The sequence below is a fragment of the Schistocerca americana genome, chromosome 2, assembly GCF_021461395.2.
Source record: "Schistocerca americana isolate TAMUIC-IGC-003095 chromosome 2, iqSchAmer2.1, whole genome shotgun sequence".
NCBI classification, from domain to species: Eukaryota; Metazoa; Arthropoda; class Insecta; order Orthoptera; family Acrididae; genus Schistocerca; species Schistocerca americana.
The window spans coordinates 761,197,206-761,219,439 of record NC_060120.1 but is presented as its reverse complement, the minus strand read 5'-3'; the positions used below and the strand labels follow the sequence as shown (position 1 = coordinate 761,219,439).

Sequence of the window (22,234 nt, the reverse complement as noted above, 5' to 3'; positions counted from 1 at the left end):
ATTTAATGATTGTATAGTCTCCAGTGGAATGTTATGCCACTCTTCAATCAGAACCTCTTCTAATTCCTGTAGTGATGAGGGAGGTGGAAAGTTGCTCCAGAGTCTGTGCTCCAATACTGCCCACAAGGATTTGATCATGTTCAAGTCCGGGGACTGTGCTGCCCAAGGAAGACACTGCAGTTCAGTTGCATGCTCCTCATACCACGACTGTACTGTTCAGGCTCTGTGAATAGATGGACTATCATCCTGAAATATGGCATCATTGCTGGGGAACAACATTTGAATCATGGGGCGCACCCGATCACCTAACATGATCACATAATCTTTGGCTGTAACACGGCCTTTGAGAGTAATGATGGGACCAGCAGAATACCATGATATGGCTGTCCAAACCATCACATTTCCACCTCCCTGCTTAACAGTTAGAGTCAAGTAATTCGGATTGTAGGCTTCTTTTGGCATTCTCCAGATGTAAACCCAGCCTGAAGTTAGAAATAACAAAAATGTGTTTCTACTGATCAGCCATGCAGGATTTATGTTCCTGACACCACATTTTACACTTCTTGATGTTGGCTGTCATCACTAATGGTGTCAGTATAGCAGCTTGTCCATGAATATTCACTTTATGGAGTTTTCAGTGGAAAGTGTCAATAGATATGGGGTCTCAAAGATTTCTATTGAGCTCTGCAGTCACTTTAGCCACCAAAGTTTTGTATAGTTGACACAATTCATGTTAGCATATGACGATCTCTGTCATTTAATTCTGATTTGCAGCCACTACTATGCTTACACTATGATGTCTTCCCATGTTTTGTGTAGGTTGTCATGACTGTTGAAACAGTTGCTCTTTAAACGTTCAATAAATTGGCTGTCTTGGTTACTGGCACTCCAGTTATTGGGGCCCTCATAATCCTCCCTCTTTGGAAATCTGTAGGTCTTTCATTGCATGGTGACCTCAGCCTCCGAATGCTAACACAAAGTGTGCACCACTCGTAAACAGCCTGCACTGATGCCTAGTGCGTACTGAATATGCACACTCCAGCAAGACACGTACCTTATGCTAACACAAAGTGTGCACTACTCGTAAACAGCCTGCACTGATGCCTAGTGCGTACTGAATATGCACACTCCAGCAAGACACGTACCTTACCTACGTTGTTGACAGTCAAACACAACCTTCCCATTACTACCACTGTTCACATCATTTTGCCTACCCCTTGTAATGTTGGAACTGCCAAGTCACCCATGACACAATCTTCGATTGTAAAGGGGCATTTTATGTGATGATAAAAATTTGATTCACACACACAAAAATTTATGATAAAAATTTGATTGTGTTCTTTGTCGGAGCACATGTGCTGAAATTTGGTAATGATGTGTACACACACACACACACACACACACAGGTGGGCTGTTGGGCAGGGATGTTGCAACTGAGAGAGTGAGAGTGAGAGTAGAGGAGGGGGAGGGGGGGGGAGGGGGAGAGGGAGAGAGAGAGGGAGAGGGGGAGGGGGGAGGGGGAGAGAGAGAGAGAGAGAGAGAGAGAGAGAGAGAGAGTTTGCAAGCCAATAGTTTTGAGATTTGGTTGAAATCAGTGGAGCAGGGTTGGCAGAACCCCCAGAGTTGCCATGGTTTACTAAATAAATGTAAAACAGTAGTGACAAATGAGATGGTATGCTGTCAAGACAAAACATCGAAAACTAACCCCCCCTAAAATAAAAAAAAAATGGTTTATTGCAGCCAAATATTTGCATATTATATTAAAATGGCTGTAACAGTTTCTGGTTGTCATCCATTTTCAATATAAAAATGCTCACTGCTACTCTCATAGTCACACGGCAAAAATGGTCGAATCTGTCATCTCTAAACAGAACATCCCTTCCAATCACTGTAACACCTTGACATAATTCTGTGATAACAATTTGTTTAGAGTCTACTATGAATGCATATGCATAGCCGCTTAGCAATCAAAGAACATCACCTTCACCTAACATTTGTTTTTCTTTGGGCAAAGCAAGTTTCCCCTGCACGCTGTTATGGAAGTGTCTTTTTTGCGACTTAAGTTGATCCTGATTAAACCCTCCTCCCTCCTCCTCCTGCTAATCCCCCCCTCTCCCCCTCCCTCCCTCTCTCCTCCTCCTCCTCCCTTTAGCAGTAATGCAAACAGAAATATTTGCAATTCACTAACTTCAATTTTCACAGGACAAGTTCATATCAGTCTCTTTCTGAGCAGTATATCTAGCTGTTAATTCATGGACTTTGTTTAAGACCATATGAACTCTTTCTCCACTGTAGCTGACTGTTGGTGTAGAAAGTCATCTAGACCCCACACCTTCACTGACCTATGCACTAGCCTCTTCACAATGCATGATTTTCTCCTTGCACTACAGACAATTCATGGTGCCCTCTCTGTGTGCTTGGTTAAGCATAGGAAATGTTTTCACAAAATTTGTTATGTAGTATGCAGTACTTACAGACACACACACACACACACACACACACACACACACACACACACACACACACACACACTTCAAATGCTTGAATAGCACACAATGTATTGAATTTAAATTACGAAAAGAAAAAATAACACACAGCAGCACATGAAGCAGAAAAAAGGAAATATAAACCTAAAAAAATATGACTGGAAGAAAGTGCAAAGTGGCACACCAGGAATTGTTAGAAGGGAAATATAAAGCTGTAGAAGCATGCATGACAATAAGAAAGGTAGATGCCATATATAGAAAAATTTGTGAAACCTTTGGAGAAAAGTAAAGCTGAGATGGCAAACCAGAGATGGGAAAGCTGAAAAGTAGAAAGGAAATTACCAAAGGGGCCATACAAAAGAAATAAGCATGAAGACAATATTATGGAAAGGCAAGAAGAAGCAGACAAAGAGGACAGGGAAGAAATGAAACTGTGAGAATAATTTGATGGATAATTTAAAGATCTACCTTGAAACAAAGCACCAGGGGTATACAACATTCCCTGAGAATTACAGAGATCCTTGGTAAAGAACATATCACAAAAAAATACACCATCTGCTATGCAAGGTGAAATCTTCTCAGACTTCAAAAAGAGCGTAATAGTTCAAATTCAAAGGAAGGGAAATGCTACAGATGTGGATGTTACACAGAACCATCAGTTTAATAAGCGACAGCAGCAAAATATTGAGGAAAAAAAAAAAAAAAAAAAATTTACAGAAGAATAAGAGGACTGGTAGAATCCAACTTCAGGGAATATCAAGTTTCCATTCCAGAGAAATGTAAGGACTTTTGATACACTCCTGCTTTTACAACTTACCTAAGAAGAAAGAATCAAGGGAGGCAAACCTACATTTGTAGCATTTGTAAATTTACAGAAAACTTGTGACAGTGTTTACAGGTACACACTGTCTGGAATCCTGAAGGCAGAAAGAATAATTATAAGAGTGAATGGTTATTTGGTACTAGCACAGAAATTAGACTGCAATTATGAGTTGAAAGGTGTGAAAGTGAAGCAGTGGTTGAGAAGGTAACGAGACAGGTTCGTAGTCAATCACTCATGTTATTAAGCTGAATATTCTGCAAGCCGTGAAGGAGATCATGGAGAAATTTGTAAAGAAATTAAAACTCACGGAGAAGAAATTATATCTCTGAGGTTTGGAAATGACATTGTAATTCTGACAGAGACCACAGAGGACACAGAAGATCAATTGAACAGAGTGGATAATGTCTCGAAAAGAGGTTATAACACGACTCTCACAAAAGTGAAATAAGGGTAGTGTAATGTAACAAATTAAATCAGGCAACTGGTTAAGAAATGACACAGAAAAAGTTGTAGCCGAGTTCTGTTGTTTGAGAGGCCTAATAACTGACAATGGTCAAAGTGGAGATGACATACAATACAGACAGGCAGTAGAAAGATAGGGATATTTGAAAAAAGATAAATTTGTCAACACTGAATACAAATTTAACTGTTGGAACATCTTTTCTGAAGATATTTGCCTGGAGTGTAGGCTTGTATGGAAGTGAAACACAGATGATAGACAGTGCAGACAAGAAGAGAAATGAAGCTTTTGAAATGTGGTCTTACAGAAAAATTCTGAATATTAGATGTGCTGACTGAATAACAAGACAGAGGGGGGGGGGGGGGGGGTTATGGCAAAACAGGACTAAAAGAAGGGATCAGTCGCTAACTAACAGCCTGATGCACCAATGAATTGCCCATTCAGTAAATGAGGAAAGTGTGTGGAGTAAAAACTGTAAAAGGAAGATAAAGGTTTGACTATAGTTTGCAGGTTCAAATCAATATAATTTGCAGTAATTATGCAGAGATGAAGAGATATGCACGGCATACTTTAGCATGGAGAGCTGCAACAAACCATATTCGGACCGAAAACCTCAGCAACAACATGAAGAAGCAGGTTCACAAACACTGAATTAATTTCTATTGGCAAGAAACTGTGTAAAAAAAGTCTGTCCAGTTACAATTCATTGTGGAACACAGTATCTACTGCTTCATATGTATTACTTTTTAATAAATATCACACCAAACTGGAATGAATTTTTTAATGAACACTAATTGATCATCAACAACATGTGCATGCTGAGAACAATTAGTTTTGGCAGTAGACATATAATTCATATGTAGTGGAGCACCAGATAAGAACAAATACTAATAGAAATGTATTCTCTGTTCATTTTTATAAGTATATCCAGAGGCAAATTTTAGTGTTATCTGAAATAACTGTTCATATCTAGTGATGCCAGATGTCAGGCAGTGTAACCAGACAGTCAAAAATCGTGGAATCGAAAAAAGTCAGACTACTAATTTGTAACAGATTATAATAAATGGAGAATGATGTTGAGAAGATTAAATAGCGTCTGCAGAAAACAGCATTTAAGAGTCAACATGTTATAAGACATTCTTTTTCCATTAAGTGCCACATTAGCAAAAGCTGGTGTCAAGTTAGGGCATAATCATTTATTTTTTATCTATTATTTTAACATGGAATTTGTTAACATCAAACATAGAACTAAGTGTCAGGAAGTCTCTTCTGAACAGGTTTGTCTGGAGTGTAGGCATGTTCCATACATCTACAGTGAGCAAATCCCCCTAGGATGTTGAATATGTTATAAAACAAGAATACATAATAATTACATATAAAAATGAGATATGCTCAAATCACATGTGGAATGGTCCAATGCAGTCATATTAATGAACACTCACACTATTTGATATTATTAATAATATATACACAGCAATTAGTTCTATTATGAAATTTCTCAAGCTTAGTGAACTTTATTAGTAATTAGACTTCTTAAAGCTATTGGAAAGTTATTGAAAATGTGCATTTCTGAATAATGGATACCTTTCTGGACCAAGGTAAGCGACTCTAAAGCCACTCAAAGATTATTCTTATTTTTAGTATTGATTCTGTGAACTGGGCAGCTGGTTTCAAAAGGAGATATATCATGATAAATTTCACTAAGAAATAAATATATTGGGAAGTAATAGTTCGTATCAGTGCTGCTACACACATGAACCCATCCATGAGAAGCATTTCCGCAAATCTGATTACACAAAAATTTTATAGAAGTTAGGTGTTCATACCTGTTCCGTCTAAATCTTCTAGTTCATCACTATGGAACCAACTTGCACCTGAGTTCATGTTTATTAAATCCAGTCTAAGTCTATTTTGTTCATATGCTTGCTTCACACTCACACACACCATCGGATATTCCATTTCAGGTGTAATTATCATTTCAAAAACTGACAGTGGTGATGGCAAAGGGAATTCTGAATGCTGAAACAAAAGTAAGTCATTATAAAACACCTGAAAAAGTGAGAAGATGGTGCAAATAGGCTCATGCACGTATCCAGCTGAATGCTAAATGGTTCACAATCAAATGTGGAAATGAAATTTCAATAGCGGAGCTATGCCTATCCAGTGGGGTAAATGTGACTCTTGCCAATGTGCCCTGATGTGTGGATTAAACCACCTGAAGCATTCCATCCATCAAGAAAAGAGGAAGATACTGATGAAAAATTTTAAGTAGATCTCATGTGATAAACACAAGGTCATCATCTACTTTTCTTCCAAAGAAATACAAGTTAGATTGAAACATTTTCCTGCATCAAATACCATTAGCACTGTATCACTAGCTCAGCTTGAGGAGGACAGTGAAGGAAGAAGACCATGGCTTTATTAAAGGAAATATTCTGCCATTTGCCTGAAGTAATTTGGGGAAACTACATAAAACCTACATCAGGACTGTGAGGCAAATTACAGCACCAAAATTAAGCAAAATACAATTTCAGAACTTTAAAAGTCTGTACCACCTCACTCAGTGCTTTTTGTTTAATTACATGCTCATTCATAACAACATTGACACTGCTATGTATCTCACAAACATTCATCACAGTTATCCATCCTACGAAGTTATACATCTAACTGAAGTCGAGAACAGGTAATACCGAATCACCTATGCCCAATTACCACAATGAGAGCAATGTGTGGAAACAAACACTATGTTTTGGGATAGCTTGAACCATATGTATGGAATCTTAACACTTCGAAAACCATCATTAGAAAAATGCACAATGTAAAACTGAAGAAAATCATGTCACCCACTTCTAAAAAATCAAAGTATACTAGTGTTCCTTCACTTTACATCTTTGAAATAATCAATTTGTACAAAAACCCTGATTTATTTGTAATGAATCAATTTCAACGCGATTACAACACCAGGAACCAAAATTATTTTTGTTGCTTACTCATCACTTAAAACTTTATGCTCAAACTCCACAGTATATGGGCGTGAAAATTTATAACAAAATTAAAAAGAAAACATGTCTTAATATTAATTTAGAATCGCTGAGAAAATGCTTATAAGACAAACCGGTGTAGAAATTTTGTTATTAAGAGAAGAGTTGGTGAAGGACGATCTGAAAATTGGAGCTGGAGAGAACATGTACTTATGATTAAAGTTTGTTATTTAAAATTATCTATCCAGTACAGTATATTATATTAACAACACCTGTTAAATGTAAATCCATTTTTATGTTTTGATGAGTCACCTGTAAATTAAATCAATGACTTAAAATTGTATGTTGTGAGATAACAAACTTCTATTATATTCCAGTCTGGTCAAGACCAAGGTCGTGAGATAAGCTTAATGTAAATTCAACATTGTTCACCCTGACACTGGCTGATGTTCAAATTAATTAAGATCAAAACTTAAAACACCAAATCAAATGTCAAATCACACAGTATTAGTCGGAAACAAAACTTATCATTTATGGGCCACAACCTAAAATTTGAAGCCAAACATTGCAGTGTTAAATTATATTTTACATTAGATTATGTTGTTATAAAATTACAATGGAATAATTACTGAATGAAGCTTGCAGTTCAACAAAAACTATGAAAAATACAAATCTTTTTGTATAAAAACATTAGGAAGCTTTACAGTGTAGCCCCATTTATTTAAATTTGTTTTTAAAAACAAAATCTATAAGGTTCAATACATCTCTTCATTCTACAACAACAAAAAAGTTTTCAAACTTATTCTAATAGACAAATTTATAATCCCATGTCAGCAGGAGTTCTTCATTCACGGAAATCAGCATTTTTCTTCTGAGACTTCAGTTCCAGAAATGAAACAGAGCTCTATGGCCAAGATCAGAACATTAAGAAGGGTGCTCAACAATTATGAAGACTGTTGTAGAAAGTTCAGATTGACGTATTAGAGCTTTGTTGTAATGAGAACCAACGATCGGATTTGATCTTGGCATAGATGATTTTAAGTATTTACTTAACATTGAAAGAAAGGAAGATTATAATTTAATGTCTGATCTGTTACAAGATCACAGGTGACTGAGCACAAGCCTGGATAGATCTACGAAGAGGAATAAAATTGGTCATGTCTTTTTGAAAGGTGATGTTCCTACGTTTCACTTTAAATGAGTTTGGTAAACAATAGAGAACCTGAATCTAGATCGCTGTACAGACACTCTAAATCCAGATTGCTGGATTTGTATATGAATTCCATTTCCTCTCTCCCAGCTTACTTGTAATCCTCCCTGTGCCGTAACTGCTGTATCACCTCACTTACTTCTTCGACTGGAGGTACACCATAAATTGCATACCACTTTACAATTAAAACAAATTTTAACATTCATTCACTATTTGGTGCTGGTGGGAGGGTGAGGAAGAAAAACTTTTTGGGGTTTATGGTAATTTCCCATTTCTTTAAAGTATGCCCAAGCATTACTTGGTAAAGCACACAGTAGCCTATCTCTACTTGTATCACACAGAAGCAACATTCTTTTCACTGACAATGAAGAAAGTTTGTCTGCAATCCAAACAGTTCATAATGGATAAAGTTATATACAATAAGATCAGGACCACCTGATGTCACAGCAGACTTCTCTGAGCAGCAAGATTTCCTTGCAACTCTAAACCAGTGTCTCTCCATCAGAAAAATTGTACCACTAATATTCTAACCTCCTTTTATGCCACCTCTTGTTGAAAAATGACCAACAATTATGTCAAACTATGCTCTTTTGTACACTGCACAAATGAACAGGTTGAAGCATACACAGAAGCAGAATTTTACTTGCTCATCTGGAGGCTACAATGTAAATTTTCCAGTACTCTTTTGAGATTACTGTAGTCATCTTCTAATTGCCCAAATAATTACCAGATACGCTTGACCCGAGATCTCACTTATGGGATTTGATTATGAGGAAAAGCTTTTCAACACACAGTAGAACAACTGTAATAACAGCTTTATTGTTTGAGGCCTACTTTAAGAAAATAGTTATAAAGGCTCCTCCACAAAATTTTTGACAAGGCAGTCAAAAAATTGTAATTCACCAACATTCCATCCTCGATAGCTACAAAATCCCACAATTTTCTCAATCCAAGGAGAGCTGCAAACATTTGCTATGGTGCTAATACTCTTACAACAGTATTTAGTGGAAGCAGATATCAGAACACCTGCATCAACAAGGCAGCCATAAAATCATGGCCTACCAACACTTCTTCCTTGACACCTGTCCATAAAAATGATTTTCTTCTGGAGCCAAGGACAACCTGCCACATTCCTCATACACCTACAGAGGCTTTTACTCAACAAATACAGGGCTATTACAAATGATTGAAGCGATTTCATAAATTCACTGTAGCTCCATTCTTTGACATACGGTCACGACACACTACAGATACGTAGAAAAACTCATAAAGTTTTGTTCAGCTGAAGCCGCACTTCAGGTTTCTGCCGCAAGAGCGCTCGAGAGCGCAGTGAGACAAAATGGCGACAGGAGCCGAGAAAGCGTATGTCGTGCTTGAAATGCACTCACATCAGTCAGTCATAACAGTGCAACGACACTTCAGGATGAAGTTCAACGAAGATCCACCAACTGCTAACTCCATTCGGCGATGGTATGCGCAGTTTAAAGCTTCTGGATGCCTCTGCAAGGGGAAATCAACGGGTTGGCCTGCAGTGAGCGAAGAAACGGTCGAACGCGTGCGGGCAAGTTTCACGCTTAGCCCGCGGAAGTCGACGAATAAAGCAAGCAGGGAGCTAAACGTACCACAGCCGATGGTTTGGAAAATCTTACGGAAAAGGCTAAAGCAGAAGCCTTACCGATTACAATTGCTACAAGCCCTGACACCCGATGACAAAGTCAAACGCTTTGAATTTCGGCGCGGTTGCAAACAGCTCATGGAAGAGGATGCGTTCAGTGCGAAACTTGTTTTCAGTGATGAAGCAACATTTTTTCTTAATAGTGAAGTGAACAGACACAATGTGCGAATCTGGGCGGTAGAGAATCCTCACGCATTCGTGCAGCAAATTCGCAATTCACCAAAAGTTAACGTGTTTTGTGCAATCTCACGATTTAAAGTTTACGGCCCCTTTTTCTTCTGCGAAAAGAACGTTACAGGACACGTGTATCTGGACATGCTGGAAAACTGGCTCATGCCACAACTGGAGACCGACAGCGCCGACTTCATCTTTCAACAGGATGGTGCTCCACCGCACTTCCATCATGATGTTCGGCATTTCTTAAACAGGAGATTGGAAAACCGATGGATCGGTCGTGGTGGAGATCATGATCAGCAATTCATGTCATGGCCTCCACGCTCTCCTGACTTAACCCCATGCGATTTATTTCTGTGGGGTTATGTGAAAGATTCAGTGTTTAAACCTCCTCTACCAAGAAACTTGCCAGAACTGTGAGCTCGCATCAACGATGCTTTCGAACTCATTGATGGGGACACGCTGTGCCGAGTGTGGGAGGAACTTGACTATCGGCTTGATGTCTGCTGAATCACTAAAGGGGCACATATCGAACATTTGTGAACGCCTAAAAAAACTTTTTGAGTTTTTGTATGTGTGTGCAAAGCATTGTGAAAATATCTCAAATAATAAAGTTATTGTAGAGCTATGAAATCGCTTCAATCATTTGTAATAACCCTGTATTATATACCAGACACTGTGGTTTACAACTAAAGCCTAGCCCTGAATGTAGCTGATGTTTTCTGTACAAGAAGATATACGATGCCTGGCAACTGACATAAACCACCAAGCATACCCCTTCTCCAACATGTAGGTGAAATACAATGAATTGCACAGATGGAAGATAATAAGCAATAACTCCAGGAGAAGTAATTACATATTCACTCTGACCAATGGTATGAAATAGAGGAAAAACGTTGAACCACGAGGCACACAACATGAGAGACTGAAAGATTAAAAAGGACTGCATGTGCAATAAAGATTATGATCTGGATTCATACCACACTTAACTATCTGACAGCTAAAATTTTTATGCATAATGCAATTGGATATAAAATAATTAATGTAGCATTTTTTCTCTCAGCAAGATTTAGCAGCTGGAAAGGTGCTGGGCAATTGTTTAAGTTTCTTGTTTCATTTAAAATAAAAATTAATACTGAATTTGTTTGTTTTAACTTGTGGCTCCCTATCAGCCTGTTTTCCTTCATGTATTTGTTTCCAACACCATACATCTGATTGTTGTTGGTTTACCTCAGCAGTATAGTGCCCAACAATAATCCAAATGGGTGATCGGACAGGAGGGCTACAACACAGTTGGTACCTAAGGTGGGGTCACACACCAGTACAGAAATTGTTACCCAACTTGAGGCTAACAAAGTAGCTGCTACACTACTACTATATAAATAACTCGATTCAGCTAGTATATTATGAGTGCAGAATGTAAGGATGATAATTTCTGTTACATACAAGAAAATGACAACTTTACACTGTAGAGGCAATTATATTGTTTAAAAAATGGAAATTGTAAAATTTTATATCTCTGCAAAGAAAATATCATTAAAACTGTCTTTCCATTATAAAATTATAACTGTGACCATGTATGTTATGAATTAAAGACATGATTATACTAAAGCTGAATCCTCCAGGGATGTTAACTGCACTAGTAAACAGTAAAAGATATTGTATAAAAAATATTTTAAAAAACATAACGAAACTGGTGACGTGTGGCCAAAATATGAAAAACCAAATGTTAACCAACCAAGACATACCAATTTTGTGAGGGAGACAATACAAACATGATAGCTAACATCAGTAAAATGCAGATTACCTTTAACAACATAAATTTATTCAGTGGATCATACCACTGCATCAGAAATATTCCTGTAGGCATTGCTCCACAAAGATATTTGTACCCGTTATATGGATTCCTGCCCACACAGCATTTTGTACATCCTTTTGTGTCTGGAACTTTTGTTGTTAACGCAAACTTGCGTGGGACTAGTTTCTCTGGAATTTTGTTCATATGTAGAGAAAACCTGTGTGTTTGTTTGCTCTGAAGGGCCAGCAAGTCATGACGATATAGTTGCGGTGTTTTACCTATACATTAAAAGAAAGGAAACACATCAATATTCAGTTCAACTTCTAGTAATATCGTGGTTTACTACATACACAAACAAGGAAGAACTTTTGATTATTACTTTAATTAGTGACTAGAGGTCCTGCAGCATACCTCAGTAAACATAATTCCATTAAAAAAAAACACATGAAACACAAAATTCCAAGAGCAATAAAATGCATTTAGAACAGCAAAGGCTTTATTAAATAATTCTTGAATCATTCATTTGTATTTACACTTATTTTTGCGAAAATCACTTTGCTAAGAAGATTGCATATCACTGAAATGAACTTTATACAACAAATTACATACATGGCAATACAAAAATGATCAGGATAAGAGAACTGAACATGATCTCAGATTTCAAGAAAATTCAATATGGGATGAAATGCCTGCTTGCCCTGCTATGAGAGATTCTCAAAGCTGCACAATAAAATCATAGAGGGCACGGATACCTTCCTGCCATTTCTTCCTCCGCACCGTCTGAATGTAAATCCACTAAGAATCAACAGTGGTTGTTGGAGGTGCACGAAGAAGTAGTGAAGAGGTGAGGCAAATCTGCAGGCCTGGGATAAGTAATATGCGAAATTCCACAAATTAGGTTTGAATATTCTGTCTCATTTGACTGGACATTATCCTGCTGAAATATGGCAAGTTGCCTGAAAGACAGACAGTGCCCGGGAATCTAAACCCGTCTTCACGTTGTGGTATACACTGAGACTTCTCTGGATACATAGGAGTCAAAATCAAATTTCAGGTCCAACGACACATCAAACATACACAATACACATTTGGCCAAAATCCTGTTACAAAAAGCAGGATATTAAACTGAGGTCAGCATGGAAGTTTCTAACACATATATGGTCATCACTGTAGAATAAGTGGATGTGAGGATCACCTGAAAGCACCATTTTGCCACGTGGAACACTAGCGCCAGAATCATCTGCACTCTCCAGTATCATGTATTTGTGTTTCTACACGACAGAAACCAGTCAGGGGCATGTATACCACTAGTCCAGCCCACAGCTCATGGTGTTCCACTTCCTCACACAGAGCTTTGTACATGTTGAGCAGATCCAGTGTTCAGCCAATACTGTTGATAAAGCTTTATGGTCTGTTATGATCACGAGGACAAGACGATGGTCATTCCATGCCATGGCCATGGTGTGTAGTCTTGCCCTCACTCCGTACAACCCTCTTCTTCCCAAACCCATTTCCTGGGAACTGATCATTCTCCCTCTCTTGAACTCAGACATATGCCTATGATTTGATGCTGGCACTTTACTTTCATGTTTTCACTTCACATAACAGTTCTTCATTGAATTGCTTGACGTCTTATGGGCTTTTCTGTCTCACATGGAAAGGTGTTGATGGGTTTAAATGTATGTCACATCTCTGCAAGATTAAGCACATTGTTCCACAAATCTTCCAAGTTTGGATTCATTCAGGTGGTTCTTTCTGGTAATTGCAATTTTTGTAAATGTTAGGTGTGTCACTAAAAATAAAGAACCACATACAAAGTAACAAAAAATGTGGAATCAAAGACAAAACCATGATTAAAAATAAAAAGTATAACAGGTCTTGTACTCGAGCTAACACAAATTAGGTTTCAGGTTTCAAGTTTTCTTGTTTGTATGGTTGTTCCAGTGACGCAAAACAAAGCACCCACTGGACACAGAATTAGATCAATCACTTTTCCTTCAGTGTGAAATGGATGAAATAATTGTAAGTGCTGGAAACCAGGCAGTGGCCGCCATTTGATGCTAGCTAAATTGCACTTGAAAATCACAGCTACAAAGACAAAATCTGACATACAAAACAAGTGATTTGATACTTTACAGCTAAAGGACCCTAAAGTCAAACAGGAACTTAGACTAAAACTGCAAAATAGAAATAAACAACGCAACATGATGGAGGATGGAGTAGAAGAGCAGGGGTAGAAAATGAGATGTTTGCCAATTCTATGCAATCCATTCGTACTCCAAATTATAAATAGCTTCACTTCACATTTGGCCACTTGATATAATGCTCAGCATGTGTTCCCCATAAAACCTCCAAATCGAACACAAAGGTAGTCTTCAGAAGCTCATTAGTCAAAACATTAATCATATGGCATGTGGAAGCAATCAGTAACTTCATGTCGCTTACAGATTAACTATCAACACCAAAAAGACAGCTTCCATGAACTTTCACACAACACAAAATGCAAATTCCTCTCAGCCATTTGTCACTGTAAATAAGCAGTCAATAGATACCGACACTGTTTTCAAATTCCTGGGTCTGTGGGTTCAAGATAACCTGAAATGGAACACACATACAGGAAAGGTAAATGCCAGGATCTGTACTGGCTTCAATGCATTGAGAGTACTGAAAACATGTGCTAGCCTGAAAACATTAACCAGTGCGTACTACGCTTACATACAAGCCCACCTAAAATATGGTGTAATATTCTGGGGAAATTCTCCAACTGCTCTGAGCACATTCAGGATCCAGAAGAGAGCAATGAGGATTATTACTGGGAGCAAACCCAGAGTCTCCTGCAAACCCACCTTCATAAAGTTGGAAATCCTTACACTGCCTTGCCTCTACTTCCTTGAGACTCTAAAATTTTTCAGAAACCACATAGTGCCAACTGACCCCAGAGTTGTAAAAAATAATGAAATACATGAACACAACACCAGGAAAAATGCAAACCTGCATGTTATACGTACAAACACTTAACTGTGTAAAACGGGAGCTTTCCACACGGGCCTCCAACCGTTCAACAATCTTCCCATTAGTATCAAGTCCATCGAAGACAACATAAAATTTAGCAAAGCCGTGAAGTCATATTTGTTGTGTCAGTGTTTTTACTCTGTAAATGAATACTTAGAACAGTAATCTTGCTGTTTGTGTTAAATTGAAAACATTGAGCAATATAATACATTAGGATACTATAGGCCTATGTTAATATATGTTAACAATGTTAAATGATATTTTCCGACATCTGCAACACACTGTGTACCACCAGATCACATGGAATAAATAAATAAATAAATAAATAAATAAATAAATATTAAGTGTGACAATGTGATGCATGGGACAACTGCTTTGAAAGTACACAATGAAAGGTGTACAGGGTGTCTATGAAAGTGACAAAGTGCCTGTCACAGTCAATGTGACAGATAGTGAACAGTGTGTTGTTGTTTCCTGGTATAACAAATAATGCTCAAGCAGTGGCAGACAATTTATAACTACAAGCACTTATTTAAGAATGTCGTGGGAAAACATTCATTGCAGACAAGACTAACAGCGTGTGTCTCAGCTTTTAGTTTAAGTTACACTGCCAAGCAAGGTAAGAATTTCTGTGAGATGTAAACACTGGAACTCACCAATCTGTTTTCAAATGAGTAATCTGAAGGGTGTTGCATACAATGGAGATTTGGAGCACAGTTGCTTGCAGTAGACCAAGTACATGGTCACTGCTCCCTCCTAAGCACTTTTCGCAATGTTGCACTAGCTTTGTCAATTCCTCTGCATAGATGTTATCTGACAGAGAATTGGCAGTGATCTTCAAACCATTTTTCACCAAGTCTTTGGTACAGGCACAATAAGAGGTGATAGTGACTGCATGTGAGGTCATGACTGTACAGTGAGGAGTCTAAAAGTTTTAAAAGTCTAGACAGCAGTGTGTGAATGCGCATTGTTATGGAGAATTATCCAGGATGACAGTTTTCCATGGTGGTGACTTTTACAAAATTGTCTGAATGGTGGTGCATCCAACATTTGGAAATTCACTAGCCATAAAATTGATCATCAATCATCATCAGATCAGCATTTTTTTGTCAATTTTTTGCACAATTCAATTGGCTAGGATATTGGAGCTTCCATTCTGCTCAACATCTTGCACATATGTATGGCGACTATTAATGTCTCAACTCCTTTCCTTCACTCATACTGCAGATCAATAAACCAATCACAACTCTTGATGGAAATGATCAGCTGCAGATCCTTTTTCAAACAAAAAATTACAGCAAACACTTCCAACTGATGGGAGTAAAAATTTTAAAGCCATTGTTGTTTGCTATCACCAATAGTGAAATGACAACTGAATTAAAACCATAGCTTCTGTGATTTCATAAATGATCAACAAATGGCACTGCATTCTCACAGCTTCGTTCTAAACTGCCAAAATTTAAATATTAGCATTTGACTCTTACTTGCCAAATATAGCTCATAAACATGTTATCTGGTTAGAAGAATCATCTTTCTCCCCATACTGGAATAAGAATCTCCTGAGAGGTCTTAGTCTAAGCTACAGTACAAGCTAGAGGGGACTTTGTAATGATCTAGACATACTTTAACTGTAAGTAGTAGTAACACATACGGAGGATTACAAGACTTGCTAAGTGGGATGAACTGACAAGGAGACCACACAGCAATTGGAGTTTGGTATTTTTTTATATTTATGGTACGTGAAGTTCAGAACAATCTGCCAAACTGTTTTGATGCAATTCTACAAAATGTTCAAGACAATCGACTTTGAAGTTTTGTGACCATCATTAATACCTAGAAGTGAGGTTGTTTTATCAACAGGCTGTGTGGCTCTGTAGTGGAATGTTTGCCTGACATCTAGGTTGCCCAGGTTTGATTCCCAGACATGGTGAATTTTAAAACAAAGATGTACGTTCCACAAGCATTTCCGAGAAGCATAAAACAAAGATGAAAAAGAATAATTTGTAATTTTTTTTTTAATTTAAACAATCATTATTAAGAATCTTTCATAAAAGACTGGTCATTAAGAACTTATATTTGCAATGAAAACTGGATTTTAGTGTACGATATGTAATCATTCAGTGATTATCAGTCTCGAGCACTACTGGAATTGATTTGTTAAGAAAAATTGTAAACCTTTTAGAATATTGTTATTTCCACAGTGTAAGAGTCGTAAGCTTGCCGCTGACGTGATTGGAAGTTTCGTATACTAGGTGCGAACAATGTAATTTCGGCTTTGTTAATGTGAAAAATCAAAATACTGTATGACATACTAAAATGTGAGAAAATCAATGGAAAATATATTTACGTAAAAAGTTCTGCAACAACAATCTTCCAATTTATTTAGTCCAAACCAACCGTGAGGACACGATGTTCAATTTTCAGCTTCATGAGTAAGACTCCTAGACAAGAAGAACTGGATCCACATCAACATGACAAGCTAAGTAAACTTGCGAGTTTATTGTAATCTTCGCTCCTCTCAAATCTTTATAAAAGACTTTGCTTATTAATTACTTGGATGGGGCACTTTTTAATGTAGACAATAGTTGTAAGAAGGAAGGAGGGGGGGAGATTACAAGCGGATACATTTAATTACAACCAAAACAACATTTGAAACTTCTTGGAACATTAAAACTGTGTACCGGACTGAGACTTGAACTCTGGACCTTTGGCTTTCATGGGCAAGTGCCATAACATTTTCTTTACAAAAAATGTCAAAATGATATTTACTGTTGGCAACTGAAATCACATAAGTAATTTTTCTTTGGGTTAAATACATTCACACACCAAACAATCTTTGGGAACACCACAAAAAATGGATCTGATAGCTCAAGTAGGAACAGCCAGTATATAACATCCAGAATATGAAAGTTTAAAACAGCTCTCACCTGAAAGGGACATTAGTATGTCCTTAATAACATACATCCATATGGTTCTTCGAGGATACAATTGGTCTATGGCTGCATCATGTAATTCATTCAAGTTCAGGTTGTATATTCCTTCTTCTGCACCTATTAGAATATGTTGGTCTCTTGTATCCGGATGAATCCAACTTGCAGTACAATGTATACGCAATGGACAGCCATTGAACACCTTAGAAAATGAATAAAATATGGAAACTAGAGGCAGAAGGTGAGGTTATGTAAATTTCATGAAAATATTATAAAAGGCTAAATGGCATTGGAGCACAGCCACTAATTAAGTATTACACAAAAAACATGAAATTTAGAATTACTCTGATTGTAGTAATAAGTACATATTTTCTTCCTAATATGTCAATGGAAAATCCAGATGGAATGTAACAATAGCATGAAACAGATAGTTGCAACTCCCCATATAGCGGAGATGATGAGTTGCAGATAGGAACAACAAAAAGACTGTCAGAAAATGAGCTTTTGGTCATCTAGGCTTTGTTGGAAATAGACAAAACACACACACACACACACAAATATGAAAAACTCGTACACATATGACCACAGTTCTCTGGCTTCAGTACCCACAGACTGTGGTCATGTGGGTGCGAGTTGTGTGTGTGTGTGTGTGTGTGTGTGTGTGTGTGTGTGTGTGTGTGTGTTTCCGATGAAGGCCTGGTTGGCCAAAAGCTCATTTTATGACAGTCTGTTCATTGTGCTTGTCTGCTACACAGCATCTCTACTTTATTGGGATTAGTTGCTATCCTTTTCATGCTATTGTTTCTTCCTAATAAACATTTATGCTTTAACACAAAAAGTTGAACAAAGCTGTCTCCGACTAAAGGCATATAATTTCAATACTTGTAGGTCAATGCAAGGTGAGCAACAATGTGACATCAGTGAAAATAGCTCTGTATTGAGTTACTGTTTTAATTTTCAATGTTTGACATTTAGGACTTTACCTGCAAGAAAAGTCACAAGCTGCTTCCCTCAAAATATGTGCATTGCTTTCCAGCCTTCCTTCAGTTATTTGTTGATAAATAAGATTATTTTACATTTATTGCAGTATGAAATCTAATTTTTGGGTTTAGGCCATCAGGTGCACTTCAAATTGCTTAATTTAAAAAGGGCAGAAATTGACTATAAGGGGGAACATCAACTGTAAGAAATAATTGTGGAGCAGTCACAAGTCACATACAAATTGCTTTTATTACTGGTTTCACTCATCAGACCCAAGCATCTTCAGAAACTTTTAGCAGCCGCTGTCCACAAATTAAAAGTATTTGACATGTGGCCGACGGCTACTTGAAGTTTCTGGAGATGATTGCATCTGAGAGGAGAATTGCTTAATGTCTGGAGTGAATATGGCCAAAATACTGTAAGCTTTTAAAAATATTATTCTAGATGGCACATTTGCTTAAGAGATGAATGTCTTGTAGCCTATCTGTGGCAAGAATGTAAATGTTTACATGTACAAAACAAATCATAAAGTATTCTGAAATAGGCTGCTCAGTTTAAGCATGGTTATGCACCCATTAAAGAGGAAGATACATTGCTACTCACCATAAAGATGATATGCTGAGTTGCAGCAGGCACAACGAAAAGACTATTACACACTGAGTGTTCAGCCAAAGTCTCCTTGAAAAACAACTACACACACACATCTACACAAGCAAGAACAACTCATATACACGTGACTATCATCTCCGGCTGCTCTGGCATTCTGGATGGTGCCGCCTGAGACAGCAGTCATGTGTGCATAGTGTGTGTATTCTCTTTTCAGAAGAAAGCTTTAACCAAAAGCTCAATGTGCAACAGTCTTTTCATTGTGCCTGTCTGCAACTCAAAGTGTCAGCTTTACGATGAGTAGCAGTCTATCCTTTTCACAATATTGCTGGTATTCTAACCAAGACTTTCCATTGTTTTGTTATAGAGGAAGAGCATTCTGGATGTCAACAAAATCTATATGACCAACAAGCACGTGGCAAAAATTCACAACACTTTACTCAGTGGCCACAAGCTGACAGTAAGTGACCTTGCACGAAATGCGAAGATTTTTATGGCTGTGTCTACCACATATAATTGCCACATTTAACAGGAAGTTTTCTGTATGACAAATCTTTTTGTTCATGGTTGCTGTGTCCATTCAAATAAACATTACTAAAGAGCATTTGGAGCTGTTTAAATGCAGTTCAGGAGAGTTTGTCTAATTTTTCTAACAATAGATGAAATATGAATTCCATCACCACTCACCAGAGATGGAACATCAGTGGAAGGAAATAGGAAAAACTGCACCAAAGAAAGCAAAAACAGTTTCACCTGCAGGAAAAATTATAGCTACCACTTCCCTGAATTCACACAGAGTGCTGCTCACAGACTCCCCGCATGATGGCAGAATACTCATGAGGAAGTATTATATTTCACTGCTGGACAAACTTAACACTTAACATTGATATCTTGCAAAGAACAATGTTCTTTTCAAACAATACAACATGCCATCACACATTTTGAACTGTTGTTGCAAAATGGTAAAACATTCACTTCAGTGCACTTGCATGCCCTACATATTCTTTTGATTTCATGGCTAGCAGTTATCAAATATGATGAAATGCCTAGATGAATGAAGCTCCAAATTAAATTACAAGGTTGAAGCTGACACAAGTGCTTACTATGCCTAGTTAGGCAAATCTTACTTCAATTAGAATACTGAAACATTGGAAAGTTTATGAACTATATGTTGCGAGGTAATTAAGTTGAGGAATATGCATACAAAATCACTCTCTCTTAAATTATAATGTTTGTATTAGAAAGATCCTCCTTTTTCTAGCATATAGAAGCTGGTAGTGAGCTGTGTAAAGTTCCACAAATTCTTTGTTTAAAGTATTAGATACAGCTAGGTGTACTATTTGGATAGAGACTATAGGGTCATTCAGTTTTCAAACATCAAGTACAGAAGCATGGTACTTACTAAAGAAGTTAAGTAAAAACAAAATAACAATAAGTGACAACAGTGATACATCAGCTAATAGGATGTCATCAATTTCTGTCTACATCTAGAGCACCAAAGGATAAAGTTCATATTCTCTGTATCTGAAACTTCGGTTGCTCTTAAAACTCTGAAGCACGGAAAGACAATGGAAAGTGGTGGAATACATCCCAAATTACTTGTGCATTGTGAGAAATATGCAAAAAGATGGCTGGCGGATTTGTTCTCTGACATTACGATATGTGGCTCAATCCCACAAAAAATGAAGTGTTAAAAATCACAGCAATACTCAAACCTGGTAACTTATGAGACCAGCCAGTCATATATTGAGCACTACTTGTCAGTTAAATGAAAGAATTCTATACAACTGAATTAGTCCAGTAATCTTTCAGATCCTTCCTGTTGAGCAAGCTGGATTCCGACCAGGATGGAGATGCACTCATCAAGTCTTATCATTAACATCATTCATTGAAGCAGGATAAGAAAAGAAGCACAAAACTTCAGTTACTTTCGTTGATCTAAGTGCAGCATATTACAGTTTGGAGGCAAGGGCTACTTTTACTACCAGGCGAACGGTCTACCCGACGGGAGGCCTTAGCCACACGACATTTCATTTCACTACAACTTATTCCATGCAGGCGGCCAACAAGACTAAATGATAACATTTACTGCAGGAAAAGCCACTAGCAAGCTGTAAGTACTGAGTAATGGCATACCACAGAGTATCCTTGCTCTTCTCTTGTTTAATATATCTCTGATATTACTCCAACACAGTCCAGAAAGTTTGGCTATGAGGATGTAGCTACCCAACACAAAACATTCGAAACAACTGAAGTAATCCTAACTTTGATCTAGAGATCTTAAGCCAATGCACCTACAAACTGTGATTAAAACATAACTCAAATAAGATGGAAGTTGTATGTTATCATCTGTTCAATAGATTGGCACACAAAGCTGCTGATGTCTGTTATGAGGGAGACAAACTTCGTCATAACATACAGCCAAAATACCTAGGAATCACATTAGACAGGACACTTTCCTTCAAGGAGTACCTGACGTAAACACCAGTTAAGCTGAAAAACAGAAATAACATATACTTTGTAGCACTAGTTGGGCACTATCAGCATACACTCTTTGAGCATCAGCACTCAGAGTGTATCCTCAACTGCAGAGTACCGTACATCTGTATGGCTTATTAATAGTCCATAAGTGAAAAAGATCAAAGTACTATTTAACAAATCTATGCATATTGTTATAGGGTCAATATGATCTACTAGCAGATATGGGTTACCTATTTTGAGTCACATTCCATCTCCTAATATTAGACAGAAGAGAGTATGCCACTATGTGAATATCGAGTATCAAAAGATTGTTCACAACCCCGACCTTTCAATATTGAATGATGTAGTCCCTGTGAAGTGAAAAAGATTAGGATCACAACATTCCACTCTTATCACAGCCAGGATTCTTTCTAAAAATGAATCCAATGCTATTATTATCCTCACAATGCCAGACACTGTCCTGCATTCAGGAAAAGTAAAATGGATATGACATGTCTCAGACAATGTGGAGTACTCTGAGTTGCATCCGAAGGGGCCATGAAAGATAGTGAGGATCCTATATCATCATATGTCAAGATATTTGCTATTACTGTAACCTTTGAGAGTAAATTTATCGA

At 37.5% G+C, this 22,234-nt stretch overlaps 1 protein-coding gene across 11 annotated transcripts in view; it reads right to left on the bottom strand.

Annotated features, from left to right (window-relative positions):
• LOC124595060 (mitogen-activated protein kinase kinase kinase kinase 5) overlaps positions 1-22,234 on the bottom strand; it is a 307,956-nt gene that overhangs the window by 20,689 nt on the left and 265,033 nt on the right. For all 11 annotated transcript variants that reach the window (XM_047133627.1, XM_047133632.1, XM_047133629.1 and 8 more), the window contains 3 exons: positions 17,547-17,751; positions 11,617-11,885; positions 5,596-5,788 (listed from right to left, as the gene is read on the bottom strand). In XM_047133627.1, the coding sequence (XP_046989583.1) occupies positions 5,596-5,788; positions 11,617-11,885; positions 17,547-17,751 (667 nt within the window). The remainder of the gene's footprint in view (positions 1-5,595; positions 5,789-11,616; positions 11,886-17,546; positions 17,752-22,234) is intronic.